The following is a 20044-nucleotide window of genomic DNA, read 5'->3' on the forward strand; positions in this document are numbered from 1 at the left end:
AGGTCGTTATCCGAAAAGAAGATCAGGAGTCAACATTTTTCGGCTCTGAAAGTCCCATGGTGTGCATAATGATGGTGATGATTTGCTTAATTCATTGGATCCTGCTTTGCTGGTCCAAAAGAGAGGAAAATCGCACCCGAGTGCTCGGTATCAGGTGAGATATTTGTCCTGATGATTTCGTTTTTTTACTGTATTTTCCAATGCTGGAGAAAGGTTTTCGGACTGGAAAGAAGATGCCAACTGAGCGACTGCATCAGATTGCCAACGCATGTGCGTTAGAAACTGTAATCAACAACAACAGTGCTACGTTCCTAAAGTTAAGAAGCTGCGATCCCAAGTAAAGAAGTATACGATGTCTTGTGTGAGATGCCGAGAACTCAGAGGTAAGCCGACAGTCCCACAAATGGGAAATCTTCCTCCTGAAAGGACGACTCCATTAATTTTTCCATTTACCAAAACGGAGATCGATTATTTTGGTCCTTTGTGTGTGAAGGCTGGCTGGTTGTTCACTTGCCTGACTTCCAGGGGCGTACACCACGAAGTTATTCCATCACTTGATACCAGCTATTGTTCCATAACTATTCGGGGTTTTCGCAGTATATCATGACCGATAATGGTACTAACTTCACGGGCACTTATCAGGAGCCGCAGATAGAGGATTATTTAAGCGTACGAGGCTTTGAGTGGAAATTCCCCATTTTGGAGGTTAATGGGAGCGGTTGGTTCTCTCCGTAAGGTGTGCTCTTCGGGTAACGCTGCGAAAAAGTCATCCAACGGATTTAGTGCTGCGAACTGCTTTGTGTGAGGTGATGAATATCATAAACAATCGACCGCCGACACAGTTCTCAGAAGATCCCTTGGAACCTGAACCATTATCGCCAAATATGTTGCTATTAGATCGAAATAATTTAATCCAGTTTGACCATGAGTTTGATGAACGAGCAATGAATGGTCGCGCAGCTTACAAACATTCTCAGATTTATGCTGACCGTTTCTGGTGTAGATGGGTGGCTGAATATTGCCCCGAGTCAATCAGAAGTCGGAAATGGCCTGACAATAGGGAGTAATGTTGGTGGACGAGTCTATGCACCATGGAAATTGTTTAAAAGGGATAATTGAAAAAGTATATTATGAATCCAGTAAAAAGATAATAACAGTTTATGTGAAAACAGCGAAAACAACATATATAAGACCAGTAAGTAAATTTGGGCTGCTGCAAGCCATCATTTCGGTTCCTATCCAGCTTTCCACGAGCGATAATGGCGGCTATTGGGCACAAACTTTTGAAATTCACGGCAGGTGCGTCAAGTTCGCCCTGAAGGAGTTACTATGGGAACATCTATGATTGTTTACTGTTCAAGTGTGAAAATATAAACATTGTTTAGTTTTCGCAAATCAACTCCGAAGTGATTCGCGATAAGGGCGCAACCATGCTGTATAGAGCATAGTGAAACGAAACGCCAAAAGGCAGAAACAGTCATATTAAAAAAAGCTTGTGACGTAGCCATCTTTTTTTTACAAAAGCTTACAGTCGAAAACACGTGCTCGTGTTATATATACAAGACCTGAGTATAAATCGGTTGAAGCACGAATGTGACGTTTGATCAGACCAGTTGCTCAGTGTTCACTCCGTTCGATTAGTTTCTCCGTCCCAATAAACTTGGGTTTTCCGGCATAGTGCAAAGTTAAGTGTCCGTGTATTTCCGTACAATACACCGAAATTCCAGATAGTGTGACCGCGCTAATCCGGCACAAGGTTATATGTAGTATTGAACAGATAGGTAATAGGTTTATTTGTGCGGTGACACATTCGCAGGCGCGATTTCTCCCATTTCAGTCCTTCCTTTAATTTGCAGCGCATCCACCGTATTAATAAACGCAGGAAGAGCATATTGCTTTACATTCACTTCCCTACCATGAACTGAGTGAGATCCTTCACTGCCGAATGACCAACGTCCTTTAGGAGAATAAATACGTGCTGGTTGGCCGACATTTAGTGCAACATCTTCCGGAAATAAGGTGGACATACTGACAGAATGAGTCAATATACCTTAACAAGTTGACCTTCGGTGGCCAATGCGACTTCGATGTTTGGCTGTGAATTATATAGCAGTATAGTTGATTGTAACATTTAGTTATATCTTGATTGCATATTGAGGAGTATTAAGTTGCGTGTTCCAAAAACTGTTGTATAGAATGCAAGATAGAATTACGAATGATTGTCAAAATTTTTGCACGTATATTGCCTCCACTTTAATACTTATATGTTCTTATGTGGCGTGAAATATAACTTTTTCGTGCGGATATGATTTCGGATCTCTCAGTTGCAACCTAGATGTACAAACCAAATTGTTTGCTGGGGGGTTTTCCAGATTTTCCTTCGGGAAAATGAATTATCTGCATTGTGCTGTACAAAGTTAACTTGCTTCAAATCTGGTACATAGAGTTTGAAAATATTTGCAACTGACTACAGAAGTACGGATTGAAACTAATTATTGTTTGAAAATTTTAAATCATGCTGCTAGGTGGATTTAAAAAGACAGTGTTTAGAAAAAGGATGAAATTTCACTTATTTAAGTTAAATGACACTAAAAACATTAATAGTTTTCAAAGTAATACAAGTGTTCGTGTCTGAGACTGAAATATTCGAGCTTTGAATGTCGACCATGAAAGTGTTCGAAGTTTGAATCAAAACCGATCTGCATTTTTTTAACGTTTTTCGGTGTAAATTAGCATTTTAACTTCATATTTAAAGTTTTAACACGAAAATAATTAAATTGTCATGCTATTAAACCATTTATGAAAGTAGAATAAAGATGTTTTCGAACATTTTTCTTTGAAGAAAGTTTCAGCATAGCTTAAGTGTCCGAAGTTTGAATCAGAACGGTATATAGTTGGTGTTAAATCAGACCGGACCAAGTTGAAAAATTTAAAAAAAATTAGTTAATGACAGCAAACAGTCAAGAAATTTCTTAGCTACATTTTACTCTAATCAACCTACATAAATGTTGCAAATAGCCAGAGTTATGAGATGATTTCGAACGATTGATAGGTATAAACCATTCAGAGCAGCAAATTTTGAACGCATTTTTCTCGATATCAAAGATTTTTTTTCACTTGGTTCGGTTTGATTTAACACCGACCATATAACTCCGTGTGCGAAGCCCTTGGAGATCAGCAAGCCTGTCGTCGTCGTGTAGAGACTCATAGAAACATTTTGGCTCTTATGAAAGGAAAACTGCGCAAAAAGGAAAATGGAGCTGACGACCTCGATAAATTAAAAATGTGCTGGAGAAATATAAGCAAAATAATCGATTTAACAGTTGTCCAAAACCTATCAGCATCTTTGGCTCGAGCAGCACGTTCCTCACAATCATGTGGAAGATTTGTGCCTGCCTAGAATGTGAACAAGGATGAACTGGAAATCTGGATCTTAGATTAAAAATATCGACTAAGCGAAGGTAAGAGTCGAACTCACAGCTCTTAATCTCTAGTTGAGCGTATTGTAATCAATTACACCACTAAGTCGTCTGATAATTAACTCATTAATAATTTTATTGAATTGTTGTATACAGGCTGGATTTGGTCGTTTTGTTTCATTTACTCTTTTGACTATAGCGCCTCAACCAAACAGAATTCGAAAAAGGGGTGTATAGGCCAATTGTAAAGTTAATTATTATCTACATTATTATTGCTGAAAAAAGTATAGTTTTAAATAATGTGAGACACATGCAATGCCGTACCATTATTATAACTATTACCCTATAATCAATTTACAGCAAGCCTTGATTCTTGAACTAAAAACATTAATCAGACAGGAGACAGTATCGGGTTCTCGTGGTGTAGTTACATGATAAATTGCCTGCACGTAAAAGGGACCCAAAGAAAGTGACGAAGTTAACACGGTGATTATCAAGGTAAGACAACATTATAAGTATTAAATATACTATAAAACTTGCCGAGCAATTGATTAAGCAAAAATCACAGATAAAATAATACATTTTTACCATAGACCAAGGCAACGAAAAAGGCCTAACGATTGGAAGCTTGGAACATAAAACTGTAAGTCTCTTAATTTTCTGGGAAGTACCCGCATTCTTTCCGATTTATTGAGGGCCCGCAAGTTCGACATTCATTGTAGCGCTGCAGGAGGTATGCTGGAACGGGTCTACGGTACATAACATTCGTATAGAGATGGATACACCATCTACCAGAGCTGCGGCAATACACACGAGCTGGGTACAGCTTTTATCGTGATGGGCGTCATGCAAAAGCGCGTGATTGGGTGGTGGCCCATCGACAGCCGTATGTTTTAGCTGAGGATTAGAGGCCGTCGCTTCAACATTAGCATTATCAACGTGCATAGCCCACGCCTAGGAAGTGATTTTACGTGCAGCTTGAACGTGAATACGACAACTGCCCAAGACATGACATCAAAATCGTCAACGGAGACCTCAACGCTCAAGTTGGACAGGAGGAGGAATTCAGACCGGTTATTGGTAAGTTTAGCGCATACCCGCTTACGAACTAAAACGGCCATCGACTCATTGACTTCACCGCCTCCAAAAACATGGCCAAACGAAGTACCTTCTTCCGGCACAGCCTCCCATACCGGTACACCTGGATGTCACCACAGCAGACGGAATCGCAAATCGACCATGTTTTGATTGATGAAAGGCACTTCTCGGATATCATCGACATTAGAACCAATCGTGGCGCAAACATCGATTCTGATCACTACCTTTTGATGGTTAAAATGCGCCAAAGACTTTCCGTTGTTACCAATATTCGGTACCGTCACCCGCCACGGTATAATCTGGAACGGCTCAAGTTACCTGAGGTCGCTACTGAGTACGCGCAACGCATTGAGACTGCGCGGCAGGGTGAGGGAGAGCTAACCGAAGCTCCTCTTGAGGACTACTGGATAGCATTAAAGCAGCCATCAACAGCGCAGCGGAAGGTGCCAGTGGGTTCGCTAACAGAAGTCGACGTAACGGCTGGTTCGACGAGGAATGCCAGAGGATGATAGAGGAGAAGAATGCAGCGCGGGCGTCGATGCTGCAGTTTGGACCCGTCAAAACGTGGAACGAAGACAGCAAACCCACTTTTTCCGGGATTAGAAGCGCCGCCTGGAAGAAATGGAGTGCGAGGACATGGAACAGCTGTATCGTTCTCAGGAAACGCGTAAATTCTACAAGAAACAACGCATCTCGCAGAGGCTTTGTGCCGCGAGCTGAAACATGTCGAGATAAAGAAGGAGAGATCTTGTCGGATGAACGTGAGGTGATCGATAGGTGGAAGCAGCACTACAATGAGCACCTGAAAGACGCGGAGACGGGATACCAAGAGAGCAGGGAGAATAACTACATCAGTACGGCGGATGATGGTGATGTGTCGACCCTCACCCACGATAGGTGAAGTTATCGAAGCCATCAAGCAGCTCAAGAACAACAAGGCAGTTGGCAAGGACGGCATCTTGGCGGAGCTTATCAAGATGGGCCCGGATAGGTTGGCTACCTGTCTGCACTGGTTGATAGTCAGGATCTGGGAAACATAACAGCTACCGGAGGAGTGGAATGAGGGAGTAATATGCCTAATATACAACAAGGGCGACAAGTTGGAATGTGAGAACTATCGAGCGATCACCATTCTCAACGCCGCCTATAAAGTGCTTTCTCAGATCATCTTTAACCGTCTATCACCGCTAGCGAGTAGATTGGTGGGAAGTTATCAAGCCGGTTTTGTAGACGGGCGATCGACAACGGACTAAATCTTTGTGCTGCGATAGATCCTCCAAAAGTGTCGCGAATATCAAGTCCCTACGCAAAAACTATTCATAGATTTCAAGGCCGCCTACGATACTATCTACCGTGAAGAGCTATGGAAAATTATGGACGAAAACGGCTTTCCCGGGAAGCTACCCTTTGAACCCAAATCAAGACTGAATCATAATTTATTTGAATTCACTGAATCATAACAGACATCGTTTATTTAAAATTTCAGATGAAAATAGCTCTAGTTTTTCATAAATGTATATAAGCATAAAGTAAATCGAAAACAAGTTGCTTCCGGTAGGAAGTAAAATCCTTCGTTCTTAAGGCCTCACGTACGTCTGCATAACGCCGAACAAAACATAAATCAACAAATGAACTTACTTTGACAATAACCCTCCACACGCAGACCTCATCGTCTCTTCTTGCCACTGCACGTCAGCGACGCAAGATAGCTGGACGATAGCTCGATCGGGTTGGCTTCCTCCTGCAGTCTGATACGGTCCAGTGCTTCCTTCCGGTTCGTGTAGTTAAACAACTTCATCCAGACACGCAAGCCCCACTCCATGATGAGCGTTGATGTGAAAAATTCCGTGTACTATAAAATTACAGTTAAAAAAATCTTTAATCAGATCCACACCTAACCGGTGAGGTTTTTTAACGTAATTTTACCATTCCGCAATTCTCGGGCGGTACGAATTCCTTCTCCAGGCGAGTTAACATCGCGTACTTTTGGTCCTCATCTAGAACGCTCGTTACTTCGGTGAAATAACACAGTTCGCCCGCGAGTTGCCACTGGCGTTCCGATTGATCTTTGTAGCGATCAAAAATTTTTCTTAGCTCGTACTCATATTCCGGGAATGTATCCTGAATATCCGCAACCGACAGTTGGAAACAGTTTCTGAAAGAATTAATTTTACTATAGAGTAGATATGGAGAAATAATACACTAAGATGTTACAAAATTGGAACGTCCAACTGGCTTTTATCCTCCGGTAGCATTTTATCCAGCTTGTCAAGATTAGCCAATGTCTTGCGCATAGATTCTTCTTCAGCACGCAGCTTTTCTAGATCTACTGGCTGTCGCAAAATCGGGACAACCAATTCATTTTTCCGGATGCTCGATTTACTGGGTCCATCATTCTTCTTGTTTTTAGCGGACGAATGCTTGGACGTTGCTGAGGAAGTCGATGGGTTTGCTGGTTCTTTCAGCAACCAGCCGTCGATTTTACCGCTCGTTGTGTGTTCATTGGATGCAAATTTTGTGCTTTTAGATGTACTTTCCACACGATTACCTGATTCCTTCCTACGACGTTTCAAATTTGCCGGTGTATTCACTACACGCTTACTACCGTGGTTGCTTGTTTCCGGTTCCTTTTGTGCACTGCACTTTGTTTTCCTCGGTAGCACCGTACGTTTGCCTTCGTCAGACTTTGGAATTTCGTCGCTGCTGCTGCCAATCACATCGACAGCCTTCGATGGAGAATCCTGGCTGAAAATGTCTTCCACACTGTTGTTGGCCTCTTCTTTCACTTTTGCCGGTGACAACGGACTAGTTTCCTCTACATCATCATCGGAGTGTCCGAATATTTCCTTAGTTCGACAACGGCGACTTCGTTTTGCTCTCGATTCATTTTCAGTAGAGCTGGAAACAGTTATCTTCACTTCTCTCTCCGTTTTGTTCGGAGTAGTGTAGATGGATGGTACATATAACGCAGCTTGGACGTCATTTTCCTGACTGGAACTAGGTGTATAAGGATCTGGTTCAGCTTTACAAGCATCGGCAATCTTGGTTGGTTTGTATCTAGATTTGTGCGGCGAGAAGCTTCCATTCAGCGAAGTTGGAACGTACTCCGAGTGATTGTCTGTAGATCGGCTTTGCTTGGCAGTATTACTTATTGGAGATGGCGTATACTCCTGACTAGACTCCGGTAAAGTCTTCAGTTTTTCGTTTTCCTTCCGTAGCCGCTCGATTGTTTTCTTGTTCTCATCTAACTGGCGATAGATTTCTCTAGTATCATCTGCGATTAGGACACTGAAACAGTCTTTGTGTAGTTTCCGTTCGCTTTCGTGAAATATAGAATTCAAATTGTCTCGTTCATTCTGACCTTTTACCTCATATCGAATTAAGATATTCGGTTTTTCTTTCATTCGTAGTTCGTATTCCTTATCGAAGGTACATTGGTCTGTTGGTTTCTTGCCGTTATCTCCGAAATGATTTTTACAAATTGTGTCTAAGTGTTGGTAGATAAGCTTCCAGTCATCCCTATTGAGGAATTTATTTTCTGGTCCAGACCATTCCCATGGTTCTTCACAATCAGGTTTAATTACCAAATCAAGCAGTACGAAGCGTTTTCCGACCTTAAAAAGAAAGAAGATAGCAACAGGCTGTTCTATTTATCGTATTCATACGAATTTACCTTAAATTTTTCTATCAAATGCGAGTAAGCCATTTCCTTGTTATCAGGATAGTTAATATGTAAACGGTATCACTAGTACATAACTACTACAATTACAATAAAGTAAACAATCGACAAGAACGAAAATGGATCAATTTATTTGCGAAAAAGAAAAATGTTAACAGCTGTGGTGAATGTTTTGATTTTTCATGTCGCGATAATTCTTAAATGCAAATGCGAATTCGCAGCTTAAATGCCAAACAAAAAATGCAGCGTTGCGTCAACGCGTCCGTCAGCGCCAATTTGACAGTTTAACCGACAGTCCGACAATTCTAGATAGAATTAACAAAAGGGCAAATGTCGCAATTGTAACCAAAACGAGTGAGATTTATTTTTTGCTGGGCAAGCATGTAGAGCTTGCTAAGCCCAGTGCAAAAGGCTACAAAAACTTATCGTTTATCACTCAAACGTATGTTTTTTACCGGGGTATAACTGGGGGAAAACAAAAACAAACGTGTAAAATCAATGTAAAATCTAACAACAGCAACAACAAATCGCGCGTCGATGTGTGCGGACGATAAACGTCAGCAAGCTCAATAGGAAAGTCAACTCTCACTCGGTTTGTTTACGCTTGCGACATTCGCCCTTTTGTTAGTTCTATCTTCAATTATTACTGTCGGATTAAGTTCCGTATACGGAAACAGATCTGCGTTTTGCACATGAATCCGCGCTAGATTAAACAAGGTGAATAGAGATAACAGTTTACTTACTTAAGGTCCAGACACAATGCACACGGATTTTACTACGGATATTTGACAGAAAACCCATGGAAAAACTGTCAAATTGCCGCAACGTTGTAAAATCCGTATGCATTGTGTTTGGGCCTTTACTTATGTGTCCATGTCCGCCGGTCCGGCAGAACAAAGGAATGAAATCAGAAATGTCCACTGCTGACGGTTATCCGCCATGGCTTTTACCTATCGCCAGGACAGGTTCTCGTCTACAGCCCGGATGTTGGCTAGGCTGCGTCGCCATGAGCCTCTGGGTCTGCCTCTTCTACGCTGTCCTTGTGGATTCCAGTCGAGTGCTTCTCTGCAAACCTCGTTCGCTCCTTTCCTCAAGGTGTGTTCGATCCACTTCCACCTACGTTCACGAATTTCTGTGGCTATCGGCCGTTGATAACACCGACGATGGAGTTCCTAATTGGATATCCAGTTATCAGGCCACCAGGCACGAATGATGTATCGCAGGCACCGGTTAATGAATACCTGCAGTTTTTGCGTTGTCTCCGCTGAGATGCACCAAGTTTCGCAGGCATACAGCAGTACGGATTTAACGTTCGAATTAAAGATTCGGGTTTTCGTACGTAGAGTGATCTGGTTTGAGCGCCAAATGTTTCGCAGCCCTGCAAAGGCACCCCTGGCCTTCCTGATCCGTGTGGCTATATCAGTCTTGGTACCACTATCGGGCGTTGTCTGGCTACCAAAATATTGAAAGGCGTCTACCTGCTCAACTTGTTGTCCCGCTACTGTGAAGTTGGTGGAATTGTCAGTGTTCACTACCATAGACTTGCTCGCTCAACGCCGAAACGATATGCAGAGCGAATTAGATGACCTACGAGAGCTCCCAGGCAGCATGTTTCACAGTCAATGTAGCGAAAACTAAGTCCACTGACGAACTGACATGACACATAGAAGAAAATCCTTTAAAAACCATCGTCCTACACATTTTGCTTACACACTAGCACCCTCTGTTATGCATGTCGCGGAGTAGCTTGCATTTGCAGGGTTTTGTGCTGTTGGGTTTTTACATTTGTATGGTTTTATCAAGGGGTCGGACACTCAGCACATAGTGCCCCGGCACTGCAGAGATATCAAACGGCACACCTCTAAAGCCTTATAAAAATAACATTTATAGGGCTTTACACACCTCCGGTTCAATTTTGCATATGAAATGGGAGCACTGCCAGTTGTCAAAACCATCTCGCACGGTTGCCAGATCTATCAGATTTTAACGAATTTAACAAATCTTGCAGTTCGGCACTTTCGGTACAGCACCGGCACAGTTCGTCTCGTTTCAAGTCGCCTAACATAAAAACGGCTGTGCTGAGTGACCGACCCCTTGGGTTTTATACTAAAAACTCGAAGCGATACCCGCGCGCCGCGATGTGGCCATGTTGCGAAACAAGCTTTTTGAAAAATGAGTGGTTTTTGATTGGACGATGGAATTATCACGAGTGTCTCATCTGTTTGTCTTTGCCTAAACCATAGATCAGCCACAGGTTGAATATTGCCCGTTTCTTTGCTAACAAAACGCGCTGCTCGTTTTTTTGATAGCTTGAAATCGCCGCAGAAAGAATCTGCTTGGCTGTATGTACCCCATCGACATCTCTATAACGAGCTGCAGTGAACGTCAGCGACAGCATGTCCTGGGCTCAAAATTTGACAGCGGGCTTAAATCAGACTGCTGGCAGTTGAGTGAAACGCAGTGCTGACATGCTATCTCATTTTCGCACACACGAGATATTGGCAGCGAAAACATGGTTGCCTGCCGATGGGGTGGCTGTATGTAAGTAATAAATATTGATTGGAGAGGTAAATGAGGAGATCAGCAGGGACAGGATAGAAATTGGGTATTTTAGCGGTATATAAATTTTCACATATTATGGTAACATATGATGTTACTGTATCGTCACATGAAGACTTTTTCAAATTTGACGAGTGAAAGTAATAAAAATAGCATTTTTTTAATTTAAAATTTTTTTTTGGGATAAGACGATAGCTGAAAAGTAACCCACTTTTCTTCTCAGCTCACCTCAAACAACACAGTGAATAGATAAACTATGGTCATCGGACGATACAGGTTTCATATGGGAGCTGTCAAAAGCTCGGTCAAAATGAAGAGCTCTATCAGAAAGATAGAAGCGAGGGAGAGAACTTCTGACATTTCAATCAATCAGCTTGGTTGATATCTGTCAAACAGCAAATCATTCTATTTTTGATTTTTATTAATTTTTTCATTAAATATGGACTTAGTTGAAATAAAAAAAGAACTGTTAGATTCAGAAAACGACGAGCTATCAAATAAGGTGAAAAAATCCACTTTTTTGGAAAAATTAAAATACCCAATTGTAAGCGATGGTCAAGCTGTGGAGCCACCAACACAGGAGGAGGTTAAGAAGGCAATCAGTGAGCTGAAAAACGGTAAGGCTGCTGGGAAGGACGGTATCCCGGCTGAACTTCTAAAAGCGGGGAGCGAGCGGCTGTACGAAGCAATCCACCGGATCATTGTCAGGATCTGGGAGGAAGAACAAATGCCGGAGGAGTGGTTGGATGGCCTCATTTGCCCAATTTTCAAAAAGGGACATCGAATGGAGTGTAAAAACTATCGAGGAATTACATTGCTCAATTCTGCCTACAAGGTGCTTTCCCGTATCCTGTTCTGCAGACTGAGACCGTTAGCGGAGTCCTTCGTCGGCGAGTACCAAGCTGGTTTTCGTGAGGGTCGCTCCACGACGGATCAGATGTTTACCCTGCGCCAGTTGCTAGACAAGTTCCGGGAGTACAACTTTCAGACACACCATCTGTTTGTGGACTTTAAAGCGGCGTACGATTCAGTTAAACGAAATGAGCTGTGGCAGATAATGCTAGAACATGGTTTTCCGACGAAACTAGTTACGCTGATTCGTGCGACGCTGGATGGATCCAAATCATGCGTTAGAATAGCGGGTGAGACCTCAGCTGCTTTCGTGACGTTGGATGGACTGAAGCAAGGGGACGCACTCTCTAACCTGCTATTCAACATTGCCTTGGAAGGTGCATTACGAAGAGCAAACGTGGAAAGGAATGGAACTATCATCACGAAATCTCACATGCTTCTTGGTTTTGCGGATGACGTCGATATCATCGGAATCAACCGTAGAGCAGTAGAAGAGGCCTTTAGGCCCTTTAAAAGGGAAGCTGCGAGATTGGGACTTACCATTAATACCGCCAAAACGAAGTACATGGTTGCTGGTAGGGAACGTGGGAGCTCAAGTGGTGTTGGTGCCGAGGTGGAGTTAGATGGGGAACGATATGAAGTAGTGGAGGAATTTATATACCTTGGTACACTCGTGACATGTGACAACGATGTAAGCCGCGAAGTGAAACGACGAGTTGCAGCCGCGAATCGGGCTTTCTACGGATTACGTAGCCAGCTGAAGTCCCGTAGCTTGCAAATTCGCACAAAACTGGCGCTCTACAGAACACTAATCCTCCCGGTGGCCCTTTACGGACACGAATCATGGACGCTAAAGGAAGCTGATCGGCGAGTGCTTGGGGTTTTTGAGCGTAAAATTCTGCGATCTATACTTGGTGGCAAAATGGAAAATGGAGTGTGGCGCAGACGCATGAATCACGAGCTGTACCAAGTATACAAATATGCTGATATAGTGACGGTAGTGCAATGTGGCAGGCTGCGGTGGGCTGGACACGTGGCCAGAATGCCCGATGAAAGAGTAGCCAAAACTATTTTCAGCAGAGAACCAGGAAGAGGCCGTAGACTCCGAGGCAGACCCCGCACCCGGTGGGTGTGTGCTGTCGAAGACGATGCACGTTCAGCTGGTGTTCGTGGGGATTGGAGAACGGCAGCCCAGGACCGACGGTACTGGAGGACTATAATTCGTTCGGCGCAGGATCGGTACCCAGTAAACCATTTGGTTTGTATATCTCGATTGCAACTGAGATATACGAAATCATATCTGAACGAAAAAGTTATATTTCACGCCATATAAGAACATATATGTACCAAAGTGGAGGCGATATACGTGCGAAAGCTTTGACAATTATTTGTAATTCTTTTTTGCGTAGTTTTTATAACACGCAACTAAATACTCCTGAATATATGATTAAGATATAATCAAATATTGCAATCGTCTATACTGCTTTATAATTCACAGTCATGAATTGTATATGAAGGCACGCACGACTGCAAAACAACTTATTATTCACTTCGATTTGACATACTCTAATTATTATACAATTCCAATGTGAAATTGACATGAAAACGATTTATTATGAACTTTCTATTACGATTTTGTGTTATCTGGGTAACGGACCGTTGCCACTAAAGTAAAGTAAGTAAAGTAAGTAAATATTGATTGGCTTGTCTAGCTCGTAAGCTATTGATTTACTTGACAAAATAAACGATTTTTGCCCCCGCGACGATTCTGGCAACGGTTATAATTCATCGCGTACAAAAGGGTGGGAAATTGATAATAAAATCAGCTATCAGCTGAAATTGTTACTTGGGTAGGGTTTAAGCGGGGTACGCTGTTGAAAAGAAAACAGCTCAAGAAAAAAACTTGCTATTTACCGAAGACATTTCGACAACTCCAATGCAAGCAACCACCTGTCATTTTTTCTTGTGGTAGTAATTGCGCCAGAAAATATTCCGTATACGGAAAAGTGACGTTTTAATTCACTCGCGTGTAAAACTGCGCCATTTGGACGTAAAATATTTAATATTTCTTATGAGGTGCGTACTGCTTAAGAAATCGTAAACGAAATCGATTTCTTGTCCTATCTTTTTACCCATTACTTTCCAGCAGCGTACCTCCACGGAGAAAAATGTATGCTAAAAACAACCATATTTTAGGTTGTTTCAACCAGATTTTCAAATTGAAATTTGCGTAAATATATATTTGGTTACTTTGACAAACCGCGACGTTTGAAATTAACTAAAATATCAGGTTGTTTTTGCTTTAGGAATTAACTTCAATTCAACAAATATTTGCTTGAAGTAACCAGAATCTTGGTTGTTTAATTTTGACAGCTGATATCTTTTAGGTAATATCAACCAAACTGTATAGGTCGACCTAAACAGATTTTAGTTTTAAACAAACTGATTCGTCTTTTAAGTTGAACATTGAAACGTTTGAAACAAACTAATATTGTTTTTTGAAATAATCCTTGCAGCGTTAGATGTAACCAACAATGTTGTTTGAAACAACCAACCAACTTATTGAAACAATTTTTTTAAACTTCGTTATCTTATAAGTATATTTTCGTAAGATGAGATAATTTCATGCAAAATAAATTATAAATAATTACTTAAATACGTATTGGTCAATTTTACAAAGCCAAAACTTATGTAGCCATCATTTATATGGCCGAACCAATTAACTGAATGCGAAATTGACACTATTATATTCCGCATCGCAAATCGAGTCCAAAACCGTACCGTGGACATCAGCTCACAGCACACGAAAATTGATCTGGCTGTAATTCAACAGCAAGTGCAGGAAAATCGGTAACTTGTTGCTAATGATTCGAATGAACTGCTTCGCCTCACAGACAATCCACTTTCAAACTGTTCGGGAACGTCAGCTTGTCCGGATTCTTCTCAACAACACCCAGATTACTGCGATTGTACCGTAGGTCGCCTGATTCCAATAATCGACGCCGCCCTGCTGGACCAAGGTGAAAAACTGAACGTCGTTTTGAAGTAGGACTACTTCTTTGATTTCTATATTGGGGTGCACTTTAGAAAAACGAAAAGGGAACATGTAACGAAAAGTGGTTATGGTTTGCACGCTTATAACTCAGTCATCCGTCAACAGATTCTAGAGATATTGGTATCAATCGATTGGAAATTTTTCAAAAAATCCATAACAATACAATAGATTCCATGTTTCCCAAACAGACGTTTAATAATTGAGAAAATATTAGACGTATATTCATTATTTCATTATTTTCATGTTTTTGCCTTCCCACGCCAATGCTTCCCTAGCACAGATGACAGAAATATATACGAGATGAGCTATGGGTTAAGCTGACCTTTGATTGTATTTAATTTACGCTCTATAGAATCCGCGCGAAAATTGTTGAGCTTCAGTGGGTGCTGCTTGCTCGGAATAACGCATCGAAGACAAAGACATTCAAATTCACCAAGCAAGACGCCAACAAACCGAAGAAGTAACCGACTCGCCCGCCAGCGAACGATATGGTTTTTGCTGCTATCAATACCCAGTAAAATCAATGGATCCTCGCTGCAAGCCGTTAGAAGTAAATCGCCGCTAGCCGCAATTGTGACGTTCCAAGGTTGGACACGTTTGTGAAAAAGGTTTTGAAATTAGCTGTCGAAAAGCTGGTCCAAACAAAAAGAACAGGCGCTTCCGATTTGTTCAAGGTTGATAAAACGGACGAAAACAATTTATCTTTGCTAACTGCTGCAAAGGCGGCTCCGATTAAAACGGTACTACTGGAGTAAATATGCGGGTGCCCCCGAACAAAAATCTACTAAGCCAATGAAAACCGTAGCAAAGGCACCGAAAGCCCCAGTCAAAGGAAGTCGTTTCATCGGAGAAGGTGCCCGAAAAAAACTGTTGCCTAGATGTAAATTTCCTTGATTTGCATTACTAATATCTGGTAGAAAACAATCAGTTCTTTTAAGAACTACTGAATAAAAGTATACGAAGCAGTTAAATTGATTTTTCTCACATTTTAAAGTGATGTTGGCAGTTTAGTATGAGCGTTCGAAGTATGAGCCCGTCAGAAATTACATGTTTAAACTGTATTAAGACAAACCTTCCGAAGAATATTTCTGAACAAAATTGTTCATATACCTACACATGCAAAATAATACGAATTTAAGATTCTTTCTAAAAGCATGAAACGAGTAAGCCTGGCAAAAGAAAACTGCGCCACTTCGTAATTCGAGACTAAGCGTTTAGTGAGAAAATCAAATTGCATCTTCATTTACATTTATATATTAGGCCCTAAAAAGGGCTAATTGTTGTATAGTTACAGAAGCCTGACCAGATACATTTACTATAGGCCGGTATACTTTGGTACCTTCCGAGACGGCGCGCTTGGCAAACTCACCCGGCACAACCACACACAACTGTGAGTGCACGTCTGCCATGCCCGTTGCCGTGCCATCCCTGTCGGCATCGGCATCAAATGAAAGAATATAGCGTTGCTCTCCTAGTGGCGTGGCTTCTTCTTCTTTTTCCTATCGCGCTTTGCGGCCTTTCCACTGGTTTTCGGTGGCATGAAGACGATGCTTCATATTAGGTTGCTCTGCAGAAACTGGTAGCTCTTCATTAAGGAAGCACTGGACACCGGTTTTGTTCAAACAATGTACGGTTTCGTTGTACGTTGTACCGCCTTTCTTTCGTGTCTATGATTCTCTGCCCTACGTTGATCCGCCTTTGTTACAACTTGCTGCCGTTTGCTCTGGTATATAATCAGAAGTAAGCCGGCGAACGGCATCATTTTCGCATTGGCATCGGTACGGTACAGAGCACTAGAGCAGACAGCAGAGAGTTGCGGTTATATCTCCCTCACTGGACTCGGCAAACTGGTAAAACGCAGCGCAGCGGCAGCAGCAGCAGCAGCAGCGGATCATTGTTTGGTGTAGAGTGCGCCGAACGCGTTGGTACTGGAGCATTGATCTATTATCAGCTGTATTAGAATATTTGGTTGCGGGAGCGGAAGAGCTTGAATCAATGGAAAATGCTCTGTTCGGTAACCATTGTCACCATTGCCCTGGGAGGTGTCGTTTCAAACATTCAAGCCATTCTGCTGGCCGGATTTTCAACCACATAATTTACCACAACCCGTCCTTTTTAGGACGAACGAATTTGTTTATGAAGAGATGAAAATTTTCTGTATACTAAATTTCTTTAATTAAATTTCCAAATGTCGCTGATTCTTTAAATCATGAAGAATTTCTTCTGATTTGATCTATAAAACGTTAAATATGTGGTGACTCACCATGCGATCTTCTAACTCATGACGTTGCTTTAATTCTATTTTTGCTAAAAATTTTTGCCTTCTCACGGCAGTGCTTCCCTACCACGGATGACAGAAATATATAGGAGAAGAGCTATGGATTAAATTCCCTTTGAATCAAAGGGATCAAAGTTTGATTGTATTTAATTTACGCTCTATAGAATCCGCTCGAAAATCGTTGAGCTTCAGCTGCTTCCCCGGAATAAGGCAACGAAGACATCCAAATTCACTAAGCGAGACGCCAATAAACAACCGAAGAGTCAACGGATCCTCGTTGCAAGCCGTCTAGAAGTATATCGCCGCCAGCTACAATTGTGACGTTTCAAGGTTGGACACATTCGTGAAAAAGGCTTTGAAGTTAGTTTTCAACAAGAGAAAGCTGGTCCATACAAAGAACTGGCGCTTCCGGTTCCTTCGCCTACCAAACTTGCTAGCGAGAAGCAAGATTACTAAGTCAAAAAAGACCATAACAAAGGCACCGAAAACTCCAAAGCAGTACAATTTTACTTGCAATTGACAATAAGCTGCTATAATAGAATATTAAATTAGCTAGAAAACCCAAATTTTGGTCGCGGAAGCAGAAGGGTTTAAATGGGTGGGAATAGTGATGTCCGAAATTTTCAATTATTCGATTACCGATTAATCGGTGAGCCTTGTCTGCACTAATCGATTAATTAAACTATTCGATTAATTCAACTACTCGTGCTGGCATTATTCGATTAAAAATTATTCGAATATTCCTTGTGTTATTCGATTAGTTGAATTAATCGAACGATTAACGGACATCACTAAGCCCATCTGAAGGACGAAAGTTGACAATGGACACTACGAGTCAGAAATTTGAGAATTAGAGATTAACAAACGGACCTTTTCAGGTCCACCCAGGGTTGCCAAATGCACAGATTATTCTGTGTTTAACAGATATTTGAAAGAAATCGCCTGTACAGAATCTGTATGCATAGAATACAGATTTTCGCCAAATTACACAGATTAAACAGATTTTTGAGCCTTTACATGAGTGAAAGAGACGGAAATAGTCAGCCAACTGACTCTCTATCTCTTTCACTCTCATTGTTTTACATTGGACAGATTTTTACACAGATATTTTTCCTCGCCATACAGATTGTCAGATTTTTCCAACAAAAAACACAGAATTATATGTGGCATCCCTGGGTCCACCATATAAATTAGCTGAAGAGTTGAAATTATGAATTTCTCACATGTAAGAACACAATTTTTTAATGCGCAACTTGAGCATCTATATATGAAATTCATACAAAAATCACCGGCTTTAGCATTGGGAGACGAATTGCGCTACATTCGTAGTCCTACTTCAAGCCTGCGCCCGTGCCACTAGGCATGGACCTTTGTACTTTTTCGAATTTGGAAGTGAACGATTGACCACCCTTGCCTCGGTTTCCGATCGGTTGGAAAGCTTTCACCACGCCAGATTTGCCAGATTGTTTCGTTTTGTAGTACCGATGCAGGGACTTCGAAATTCGTAAAACTAGATTTCGGATGATAGAAAACCATACATCACGATGAACTGGCGAAAGAGTCATGCCAAATGCTCCATCCGTATACTAGAAGTTCAAATCCTAGTTGTCTTGTAATCGTTGGCGAATGGATTGGGATTGTATAGGTAGTTGGGAATCCTCCAGTGCTTGAACTGACGAAGCTGAAAACAGTGATTAAATCTGATTAAATCTTTGATGAATGTTATTTATTTAGGAACCTACTTCCGAGTATTATCCATCAAGGTGCATTGCCAATTTTCTGAATGATCACGTAATTTTGACTCTTCCGTGGACGCTGTCCCCGCTGTTTGTTGGTTGATTTTTTCCAACTTGGTTCGGCCCGCACCCGTGGCCCGACCGCTACGCTCATATGAGCCACGCATTCCGATACCATCTTCTCAACATGAGTATCGTTAATATTGTTGGTCATTCGCACTCGATGCTTCTTGAAAGCCTAGCCGTTTCCGCCATTTGAAGATTTTGCTGCCGATTTTTCTGCTGCATTGAATAACTTAGAACTACCGCCGGTATTTTCAATGAACTGCTGCTTATTGGTACTGTGTTGGTACTCCTCGACTACGATCCGTTGCATTTTGTTGGCATTCTGATTGAGCTTAGCATCGTTGTCATTGTTTAGTTGGTTGTAATTGTTGATATTAGTAGAACTTGTAGCAGATAAAACTACGGGTAAAGATCGTTGGTTGCGTAAGAGTAACAGTCGAAACGGAGGAAGGCATCATTTGGGAAAGTTGATGTACGTGAGATTTTTGCGCAGACTGTTGTTCGGGTAAAGATTGATAGTTGTTGAATCGACTGATTAGCTTACAAAAATGTTTCCTGTGAAGATCGCGGTAAACCTTCGGCGATACGATGCACCACCACTACCAAAGGGTGAATATTGCTGGCTGCATTCTCCGATGGAACTGTTGCTGTGACTGGTGCTACGGGTTGATGAAACAAATACCCAAAAGGCAGCGTAGGTCCCACAAAATTGGTATTGTTGTAAAATAACTCATAATCGTAGCATCTTCATTGGATTGATGGTAAACTTTAATGAAATTCCCGAATCCATCGGATAGCACGGTAAAATTGGTCGCGTTTGACGATGGACCATTATTAAAACTAGAATCAGCGCTCGGCTGAAAATAACTATTTCAAGTTCCACTAGTCGATGATCCAACGTGTGTAACAAAATGCTGCTGTTGTTGCGATGATATGTGATTACGTTGATAAGAAGCCCACAAGGCTTCATTCTGTTCATTACCGACGTTTGCCATTGGAGTGTTGGTTGATTCCATCGGAACGACAAAATAGCTATACGCACGCACTTATTTCGAGCACACACCGGCAGCCATGACGACCACTACAATCAGCAGTGGTGGTAATTTCATTCCAGCTAGAGTGACTATATTGGCCTTGCCAGCGTTGAAAGAGATTTCGAAGGCTGCTCGCACTTACAGGAAATCTCGTGCCGAACTGTCAACGCGTGAGTGTTGACAAAAGCAAAAATACTTCCCTTTCTTTTGACGTAGGACTACGTCTTACGGCAAGTTTTGAGATAGGGTGTCATTCCAAAAAATCGAA

The 20044-nt window shown here is 41.8% G+C and overlaps 2 protein-coding genes across 2 annotated transcripts in view; both read right to left on the bottom strand.

Annotated features, from left to right (window-relative positions):
* Positions 1-20044, bottom strand: part of LOC128745208 (uncharacterized) — a 308635-nt gene that overhangs the window by 146439 nt on the left and 142152 nt on the right. The window lies entirely within an intron of this gene.
* LOC128745211 (uncharacterized) lies at positions 5973-8329 on the bottom strand. The gene is made up of 4 exons (XM_053842232.1): positions 8191-8329; positions 6732-8131; positions 6444-6672; positions 5973-6369 (listed from the first exon to the last, which is right to left on the bottom strand). Exons 1-4 carry the CDS (start codon positions 8221-8223, stop codon positions 6184-6186), a joined length of 1848 nt encoding a protein of 615 aa, XP_053698207.1. The 5' UTR covers positions 8224-8329; the 3' UTR covers positions 5973-6183.

Source organism: Sabethes cyaneus, chromosome 1 (assembly GCF_943734655.1).
Source record: "Sabethes cyaneus chromosome 1, idSabCyanKW18_F2, whole genome shotgun sequence".
Lineage (NCBI taxonomy): Eukaryota > Metazoa > Arthropoda > Insecta > Diptera > Culicidae > Sabethes > Sabethes cyaneus.